This window comes from Tachysurus vachellii, chromosome 19 (genome assembly GCF_030014155.1).
Source record: "Tachysurus vachellii isolate PV-2020 chromosome 19, HZAU_Pvac_v1, whole genome shotgun sequence".
NCBI classification, from domain to species: Eukaryota; Metazoa; Chordata; class Actinopteri; order Siluriformes; family Bagridae; genus Tachysurus; species Tachysurus vachellii.
In genome coordinates, this window is record NC_083478.1 from 1,462,501 (window position 1) to 1,472,500 (window position 10,000).

At 43.6% G+C, this 10,000-nt stretch overlaps 2 protein-coding genes across 5 annotated transcripts in view; one reads left to right on the forward strand and one right to left on the reverse strand.

The window, feature by feature from the left end:
• The window catches only part of zhx3b (zinc fingers and homeoboxes 3b), a 13,102-nt gene extending 4,265 nt beyond the window's left edge, over positions 1-8,837 (forward strand). The window contains exons 2-3 of the mRNA XM_060893803.1: positions 3,895-7,425; positions 8,273-8,837. Coding sequence (XP_060749786.1) covers positions 4,062-7,425; positions 8,273-8,286 — 3,378 coding nt within the window. The 5' untranslated portion in view covers positions 3,895-4,061 and the 3' untranslated portion in view covers positions 8,287-8,837. The remainder of the gene's footprint in view (positions 1-3,894; positions 7,426-8,272) is intronic.
• Positions 8,838-8,926: 89 nt separating this feature from the next.
• plcg1 (phospholipase C, gamma 1) overlaps positions 8,927-10,000 on the reverse strand; it is a 51,160-nt gene continuing 50,086 nt past the window's right edge. For all 4 annotated transcript variants that reach the window (XM_060893363.1, XM_060893362.1, XM_060893360.1 and 1 more), the window contains one exon: positions 8,927-10,000. This exon is cut by the window's right edge. The gene's annotated coding sequence lies outside the window, so the exon portion shown is untranslated.

Sequence of the window (10,000 nt, forward strand, 5' to 3'; positions counted from 1 at the left end):
CACACACTCCGGTTCACCCCGGCCCAAGCCGATCCGCCCAACCCCCACTTCTCCTCACTCCTTCTTTCCTCCTCCCTCAGGGCTCTACCCACGTGATCAACGGTAGGCTCTGCCCATTCCGCAACCCCCTTTTGTGTGGGTCATGTGACCTTGCAGGCTCGGCAAGGCCGTGCCCCGTCATGCAGAACTGAGTGGCAGCGAGGCCCAAAACGGAGGGCATTTCCATCTCCTGGGCTCTAAAGAGGAGTGGAAGAAAAAAAAAACTTGTCTGGTTCTGTGGTAACGGATCCTGGCTCTCTTCGCTCGTTCCTTAAGCCGCCGGGGTTGTAACCTGACCGAAAGAGGATCAGAAGAACTCATGGGCAAAGGACAAAAATACACCGCCGGCTTCTTCTCCAGGCTTTGAAATATCTCTGTGTGGTCACATGATCCGCGATCCATTTCTTCATCCGTTTCCGGTGAAAACGTTGTGCGTTTGAGTGGACGGTGTGGTGTTATCACACGTTAAAGGAATACTCCAGCGTCCTCGCGGTCTCTCTGACACCTCTGTGGTGATGCCTGAAAGATCTATTAGCAAAAATGAATCACGTACAGACTGCTTGAACAGAAAGAAGGAAAAACTTGATAAATGGCTTGTGATTATGGGCTTAGGTTAGATGTTGAATTCGGTCAATAACCGTTTAAAGCGTGTTACTGAACACGGCGCCGATTTGCTAACCGTGATGTTTTTACTGAATCTTTTCTTGAAGCAATGCTACATAAAAGTAGTTCCAGTTGCATTGCGCTTTCCTGAAGATTTTGTCGTATCCATGCGCCGTGAGAACTACATGTGCGTCTTGCTCAAAAGTTCCAACGTTTCTACACATTTAAGTGAAGCGTTGGTGGTAAAAGTGCTCGTGTTGTGTGAGTGTTGGTTATTTCTTTGGTCAGAATAAAGGTTTCTTCTCAGATTGCGTTAATAACGTTGGAGATTCCGTTAAAGCTCTACGTGAACTAACGAAACAGACGAGGAATTACGCAGCGAGAATCTACACTTCCTTCATCTGGCCAACAAATCAGTGTGGAATGATGGCTATGCGCTCCGGCGGAAAGCGGCCGCAACTCGTACCGTATGTTTGGCGCAAAATTTAAATTCCACACATGATGTTGTTCAGTTTGGGTCGTTTTTTTGAGCCAGATTTCAAACGCTGTTAAACAACAGAGCCACTTTTGCACAGTTCACTTTACCACAATGCGTTGAACCTCGACCCCAATTCTTTCTGCTGTTTACATGTAAACATTCGTTTTATTGAATTGAAGAAATTGAATTAACATCGCTAACGAGCTAATAACGTATGAGCTAATATTAAATTTTTCTTGCTAAATTCTTTTTTTTTTTCTTTTCAGAAATGTTGAGAACAAAAAAATATTCTAAGCAGTTCTAATAAGATCCGACCAGTTAATAAACATCATATCGCGTAATATTTTTGGCACTCAAACCGACCGCTAATAAATTTCACCTGGAAACAAAGTCAGTCGAATTAAAGTGCCTGTGAGCTGTGATTCGTTTCCTTTAGCAGGAAGCAGGAAGTCAGAACGTTGGCGTGTTGAAGCACGTCTGATTTACTCAACAACCAATAGCCTTCAAGATACTTCTTAGAATTATAAGATAACACGTTTTTTCCCCCCTAGATCTAGAATCGCATTGATTTAATACAACTGAAGAACAAAAACCTCTGAAACACTTCACACATTCAGACAGAGGGGAAACAGAACAAACAAATAAGCTAATGCTTAGTCCACATCCTTTACCTGATCACGTGACCCTGATGTCAGTTATCTGTATGCAAAAATGACTAACCTGCTTTTTTTTTTTTTTTTTTTGTCTTGAAAAAGGAGGGTTTTGCATTCCTGTATCCAAAAGCGTATAAAAGCACAGCGGCGGACGTGCCGTGTGCCGTGTTGAGTATTTTTACAAGTAGATCGCTTGATGTTGAGACCTTCATTGCATCTAAATCACAATTAGAAACACAAATTCATATTCCAGATAGTTGCAGTCAAACTTTTCAGTATGTAAACAGTAACAGAAGAGCTCGTTATGAACTGGTTCTTTATGGTCATTAATCTACTCTACATTTACATTTACAGGATTTGGCAGAAGTCTTATCTACAGCGACATACGTTTTTATCTAACTGAGCAATTAAGGGTTAAGGGCCTTACTCAGGGGCCCAGCAGTGGACCTGAGATTTGAACTCGCAACCTTCTGATCCGTAATCCAACGCCTTAGCCACCGTTCTACCGACGAATTTCAGATTCTGAGCCAACGTTATTAACCTGAATCTGCATCAGCATCGATGTTTGACTCCCACTTTATTAGATTAGATTAGATTAGATTCAACTGTATTGTCATTGTGCAAGGTACATGTACAGAGCCAATGAAATGTAGTTAGCATCTAACCAGAAGTGCATAGTTAGCTTATTTACAAGTGGCAGTGTAATAAATAAGGGTATGAGGTTATACAGAAGGTGTAGTAATATTTAACTGAATAAGGGTATATATATATAGTGTGGTTTTTATATAAGTATGAAGTGGTATGACAGATCTATTATCTCCTGATTGTTTCAAATCTGTAACACAAACCACGTTTTCTCACCAGACTGTTTTGTTATTCTGCTGCGTCTCCCACGCAGATACGAACCGTGAACAAACACCAAGGTTTATACAGCTATTATACCTTTATTTAACGGGTTATTAAAAGGGTCGTCCTGTCCGAATGAATTTTTTTTTTTTTAGCTCTCGCTCAGATTACTAACGGATTAACAGTCTGAGTGTAAAAGCGGTTACTGTCGTCTTAACGTCTTTATACGTATAGCTTTCGCGCTTCATCCGTCAGCCTCTAGTCTTTCAGAAACCATACGAATGATTTAGCCTTCATTGTTGTGCACTTTCTGTAACTTCCTTTAATTCAGATATCTAAACTGGATTGTAACCGTCAAGGCTAAAGAAGATTAAAGAACTTGGGCTGAATTAAAGAGGAGAACATTTTGTTTGAATTGCTTTTAATTACATGGCTGAAAGAGAAAAAAAAAGAAGCAGCGATGGTTCAATGCTGGAATGTCCTTTCAGCTTATTTTTAAACTCAAATTAGTCAAGTACGATCCTTTCAGGCTTTGTGCTGGAGTGATTAGCGAGATTCAGTCCCTTTTTCGGTCCTCGTTTTTGTATTGGGAAAGCGGTAACAATGAGAGAGGAGGAGGAGGAGGGAACTGGCAGGTTGCAAGCACTTGAAAAACTCAACAAGAGGCCATAAAAAGGTTCTTTGAAATTCCGGCAGACGTAAAAGTAACCCTTGACTGCTTTCTAGCCTGAATAGCATGACACCGCGATCTATACAGTCTTTATATCTGTCTCCAGGGCTGTACTTACATCGTGGAAATTGTGGCGCGCTGTTGCAATATTTTAAGGCACGTTACACGTAAAGCCTGATCTATATCCGATTCCTGGGTTTATATGTTTCATCTAACAGAGACTTTTTACCAGTAGCATCACTAGGGTTATAGAAAGGAAGCGATTCTCTTGTTTCTGTCCTTTGAATTTGACTTTGGACATTTACTTTGGCATCGAAGACGGCCAACTGTATTACCGTTCTGCCATGGCCTGAGAAATTCCCCCAGAGGTTCTTCCATAACGTCCGAATGAACGATTATCAGATATTATATTGATTTAGAACCTCATTTGATTGTGGAAATCAAATTTGTCAGTAGGAAATGTAAAAATATCCGATCTGAGCCGTTTACTGTCGATATCTGAGTTTAGTCAGCAGCCGTCTTCATCGCACACCTTTTGATTACACTTAGTGAGAAAATCTTATCACCGAGGCCTTTACTTATCGATGCTTTTTTCCTCTTTACAGGCCAGTTTTGTGATGCCTTAAATACGATCCTGACGCGCCCATAAAAGAGGAGTACTCGCCGTGGGCTGACGGTCATGTTCTACACCAGCCTCCTCTCCATGGACGGTTTATAAAGTGGACTCTTAGTCATATAGAGGCATTTTGGTGGCACAACCATATCAAGAACCATGGCTAGTAAGAGGAAGTCCACAATTCCCTGTATGATTCCTATAAAAACAATGCATCTTCAGGATGATCTTGAGCAGGGTAGGCTCTCTCCCTCTGCCAAGGAAAGTGGTTTCTCTCAGAAAGTAGAGGCAAGTGAAAAAGCCTTCCATAGTTTGTGTGAATCGTCAGGGCAGGATGCAAGTATGGCCCAAAAAGATAATGGCACTTACACCTGCAGACTGTGTAATTTTGAAACCCATGACCTGAACCTCTTCCTTGATCACGTCTACAGCGGACATCCGGAGTTCCGCTCCGACCCTTGCTTTCTTTGTGTGGACTGTGGGGTGAGTGCAGCAAAATTTGAAGGTCTTGCCTTGCACAACGCCCGGGTGCACCCAAGTACCGTCACCACTACACTACAGCTGAAGAGGAAGGATAGGAAAGTGACTGTGGAGCAGAGCATAATCGCTGGTCCTGGTGAAAGCACTAGCTTTAAGGAATCTGAGATCTCCATCACAAAGACACCTATTATGAAAATGCTCAAGGGGAAATCTGAGTCTAAGAGGATCGTGGTATCTCATCCTGCCGCAGATGAATCCACGACAGTGAAACAAGCAGAGACGGCCGATTGTCCAACCGTTACGGTCACTCACGTTCCTACAATCGTACACAACGGTGCTGCCAGCAAAGTCACTTTGCCATCAGCAATACAGATAGTCAATGGTTCCGGAGCTCTTCCTATACTTAAGACGGCCATCACCCAAGTTGTGTCTGTAGTACAGAACAGAACTGTCAACCAGCAGTCATCTTCGGCTTCTCTATCCACTTCTTCATCCTCTGCGACTTCTTCCTCTGTAAACTCCAAAAACCTACCAAAGGTGATGATTCCTCTGAGCAGCATTCCCACCTACAATGCATCCATGGACAACAGCAGCTTCCTGAAAACATCTTTCAGTAAGTTTCCATACCCAACTAAAGCAGAGCTGTGCTATCTCACCGTAGTTACCAAGTATCCAGAGGAGCAGATCAAAATCTGGTTTACAGCACAGAGGCTTAAGCAAGGAATTAGCTGGTCACCAGAGGAGATAGAGGATGCCCGCCGAAAGATGTTCAACACAATTATACAGACAGCACCACCTGCTGGACAGCAGCAGCGTCAGGCTCAGCATAGCACCTCTCAGCAAACCATTACAGTTCTACCAGCCTCTCTGGGTAGTTCCAGCATCCCTCACATTTTACAAGGCAGCCTGGTTAGCCAAGGAGGCGTGATCGTTACACAGCCCATGATCTCTAATGGGATACAGGTCAGCAGTGCCCCTGTTGCCCTGGCTGTAACACCCAAGCCCCAGGCCGCTGCAAAGCCCATGATGCAGGCAAAGCCTGTTGCCGCCCTGGTGGCTGATAAGGGGCTTAACATGGTGGTGGGCAGTGTTGGAAGCAGCAATAGTGGAAATATCACTATCAGTAGTAGCAGCAGCACTGGAGGCAGTGGTACAAGCAGCAGCAGCACAAACAGTATTATTAGTAGTGTTAGCACAAACAGCAGTAGTGCAACTAATCACACCAGCGTGATTAGCATGGGTGTCAGCAGCAATGGTAAAATGAAAAGCAGCAGCAGCAATAGTAAATTCAGCACATCTAGCACTAATGGCAGAAGCAGTACACCTAACAACAATAATAGCAAAACGGTTAGTGAGAACAAAAACGGCACTAATGTCAAGAATACTGTAGCAAAAAGCGGTGACATTAAAGACAGCACTGATACTAAAGGAAACACTAATGAAAACAAGAGCAGCCGAAGCAATAGCCCCAGCAATGCAGCCAGCCCCAGTCCTACTCCCATGATCACCAGTGACAGCACCCCGAGTAAGTCAGAATCACCATCACCAGCATCTGCTAACTCTCGCACTCTCCCTTCCGCTAGCTTTCTGGATCCCAGCTTTTATAAAGGCAAAAAGTCCCAGGAACAGCTGTCTGCCTTAAAGGAGAGCTTCCTCATTAGTCAGTTTCCCAATCAAGAGGAGGTGGACAGGCTCATAAGTCTGACTGGCCTGACAGTTCGTGAAGTACGGAAGTGGTTCAGTGATCGTCGCTACCACTTTCGCAATCACAAGGGCTCAAAATCAAGCACTGCTGGCCAAACTTCAACAGCCACTAGTTCTTCTGCCTCTAGTGCCTCTTGCGACAATGCAGACAATGCTGCATCATCAGAAAGGCCAAGAACTCCTCAGCAGGTACCTCTGAGTCCTTCACGTCAACAGCAGACGACGCCACCGACACCTACCCGACGTCATCCTCGACCCCCATCCCCAGACTTCACAGCAATACGGTACAAAGAAAGGGAGCCCCACCAGGTCCGTGCCCTAGAGGCAAGTTTTGCCCAGGATTCTGAGCCGTCTGAGGAAGAGGTGGACAGGTTAAGGGCAGAAACCAAGATGACTCGACGCGAGATCCACGGCTGGTTCGCCGAGCGGCGGAAGAGAGTGGCAGCTGAAAAGAAAAAGGAGGAGTTAGAACGTGCAGAAAGGGAGGAAGAAGAGGATGAGGGAGAAGGGGTGGGTGAAAAGGATAAAAATAAGTCAGCAGAAGAAAAACAGGAGGAGGAGGAATCCTCAGAATCAAACCAGCAGGTCAAGGAGGATGCATCTGGATCTGCACCAAAGGTTAACCCAATAAAGATCAATCTGAAAATGCTAAAAGTCACAGAAGCCAATGGAAAAGGTGAAATGGAAGGAAGTCCGCAACCAGAGGCAACTAAAGTGCCTTCTCCTGTCTCCCAGACACCTACCCCACCACCGCCACCACCACCGCCCTCCCAATCATCAAATCGAGGAAAGAAGACACCAGAGCAGCTCCATCTCCTTAAACAAGCCTTTGCTCGCACCCACTGGCCCAGCAGCCCTCAGTATAATGAGCTAATCGCTAAAACTGGACTGCCCCGCCCAGAGGTGGTGCGCTGGTTCGGCGACTGTCGCTATGTCCTAAAGAACGGCCAGCTCAAGTGGCTCGAGAGCTATCAGTCGAGTGTAGAAGAGGAGGACCTCCAGAAAGGCAACATTACTGTCCTTCAGAACCATCTAAATGCTTTTGGAAATCTGGTAGAGAACCAGCTGGAGGAGCTGGCCAATTCCAGTGGGTTGAGCGAGGAACTGGTCAGAAAATGGTTCGCAAAACAAAAAGCACACCCACTGTCTGAGGACAGGAAGTCTGAGGACGTGGAACCTTCACCCAGCACAACCAAAGGCAAACCTGCCTTAAAATCACTTCAACAGGATGAAGGAGACATGAAAGGGGAACCGATGGAGCTGACGGTGACGGACCTCAGTAAAGATCAGACCACTAAGAAACCAACCGGAGAAGACATCTCTACCAGCGATGAGCCAGGTGAGCAGGGGTTGTTTTAGGATTTTAGTTGAGTGAATGCTAAATATAAACGTATAATCAATAAATATTTACCTCACTTCAGGCGCATTCAACCAGAACAGTCGATAATGATTCAGGGGAATTTCACCGAATGTTCTTGATGCTACTCTTCTGTATGTTGCTCTGGATAAGTAACTTAACATCAGTAGTATGTTCTAGATACAAATGTAGTAATTATATGATTTAAAGTTGATTAAATAAACATCTTGTTTATCATCTCAGGGAGTTGCCACTGTTGCCTCAGGCTTTGCTTATTAGGGAGAAACGATAAGAAAATAAACTTCATTTAAAATTTCCGTAGAGCTGCTTTGAGACATCGTCCGTTGTTAAAAGAGCTATACAAATAAATCGCGTTAAAATCGAATTGAGGTTTACGTTAATTAGCCTTCACGTGTAGAAATCTACATCCATCGAAACTTTAGTAACGGGTGAATTTCCTTATTTCCGTAGACGTTAATAGAATTTATTTTAAAAATAAAAATGCCTTTTAACAGCAGGTAGTAAACCAATGCACATTGTAGCAGAGAAATGTCCAGTGTTTTCTTTCCCTCCTTAGATTAGCTAACAAACAATTTCAGACGGATTTCACATTTTAAAAATAATCGCGTTCCTGTTTAATTCCTGTGTGACAAGCCTGCAGACTCTGTGACCTGCCTTTTTAAATAGATGATAAACTGTCGTATAAATAAGAAGTGTTAAATGTTGGAGGTTTGTGAGCAAAACTGTATCTCAGGACGCAGGTTCTGTCAGGTCTGTATTTATAACGTCGATCCTTTACTAACGAACATCTTGTGCGATTGTTTTTCAGATTGTGACGACTGATTCGGCAGCGTACGGGACCAGGAGAGTGTGTGTGTGAGAGAGAGTGTGTGTGAGAGACATGTCTCGCTGTAGGATGTCCACCACAGGAGGCCTTTTACTGGAGATTTATGAAGAATCCAGAACTCCACATCCTTCTGTTTTTTTTTTTTTTTTTAAACCCAACAAAATGTCACAGAACAGTTTCTTTTTATTATTACGCCCCATTTTTAAGGGCCAGAGGAACATTTCAGCCCCAAGGAGGACAGATGGATAGACGGCGAGACACGTACATGACTGACTGTGTTCGGGACGATACGCGGAAGTCGTCCGGGAATCCCGTAGGTTCGAGGTACATGAGAAGATTCGTACTGCACAGCTCTCAGTGAGCTCTTTTTAAAAGGAAAAAAAAACAAAAAAAAAACGTAGGAGTCGTCCATCCCGTATGCTGTAGTTCGAGCATCACGTCGCCTGTGTGTACATTTTCTCCTGACAGCAGTCAAAAAAAAAAAAAAATCATGTTTGTTTAAAGTGTTGTTATGAATACTCTTTAGGATTGTTGTATAATTTTTACAGATATTTGCAGAATAAATACATTTAAAAACTGTACGTAATTTGTTGTTTTTTTTGTTTTCCTCAATGTCACATTAAACACAAAAGCCAGCATTGTTGAATACTTTATTTAATTATTTTAATCAGGCTTGAATACGTTCCATATGAAAGGCAAAATTAAAATGTATACCCCTCCCTCCCCCTTCTCAATATAGCATAGGCACATTACAGAAAAAGGCTTCGATTCGTAAATAAGAGCATCGTAACAAAATGTCTAAAATGAAGCGTACATGTCCGTCTGTCGTTAACGTATAAATATGTATATACATGTACACGCTCTCACACGACGCACACGGAGGCACGCGGAAGCAGACGTCAGGGAAGAGAGAGAGAGAGAGAGAGAGGGAGGCAGGAGGAGATTTACACAGCGCAGATTTTTATCAAAAGAATAAAAAAAGAAACGTCGCGGTTGCGAAAGACAAGTCACCGCTTTCTCCTTCAAACTCGTGTGTGAATAAACACTCAGGCGGGAAGGAAGTGCACGTTTCTGGTTCCTGTTTCATCTTTACTTGATCAAGAGTTTGGTGACTCAAAAACTCAAACGCATGGAACCGATGTGAAGTTTTACGTCATTATTATTATTAGGCACTTCCTGTTTCCTGACGTCAGCCCCTGCCTGCTTCCTGACCCGTTCTAATTAAGAGGAAATCACAAATAGCGCATCGTTCGATCTGAACGTTCCTCACAGAACTGCGCGGCAACGTTAAAGTGGCTCTAAAGAACAGCTCACGGATCTACACTGCGTTTGGTCCTCGCTTTAAAAACGAACCAAAAAAAAAGGATTCGATCGATATTAGAAGCAGCAAGCGGCGTATTTTGCGCTACATAATCTTTCACGATCCCGAACAGAACCGCTAGGCCGCGACAAGTCCGTGTTTACATTTTAATACAAGATTTTGTCTGCGGTAAATCCTGCGGACGTCGATATTAAAGGAGAGGTTCGCTATCGTTTCTGATGTATTAGTACTGCCCTCTAGTGCCTGGGAGTCGAATCAAACTTGAAACGATGTGAATAAAATTTTCATCCTAACTAGACCATGAAAATCGTTCGGGAAAAGAAAATAGGGCGGGGCTAATTTCTGGGCCAGAAAAATGTTTACTTTTTAAAAAGTTTACGATCAGTGTG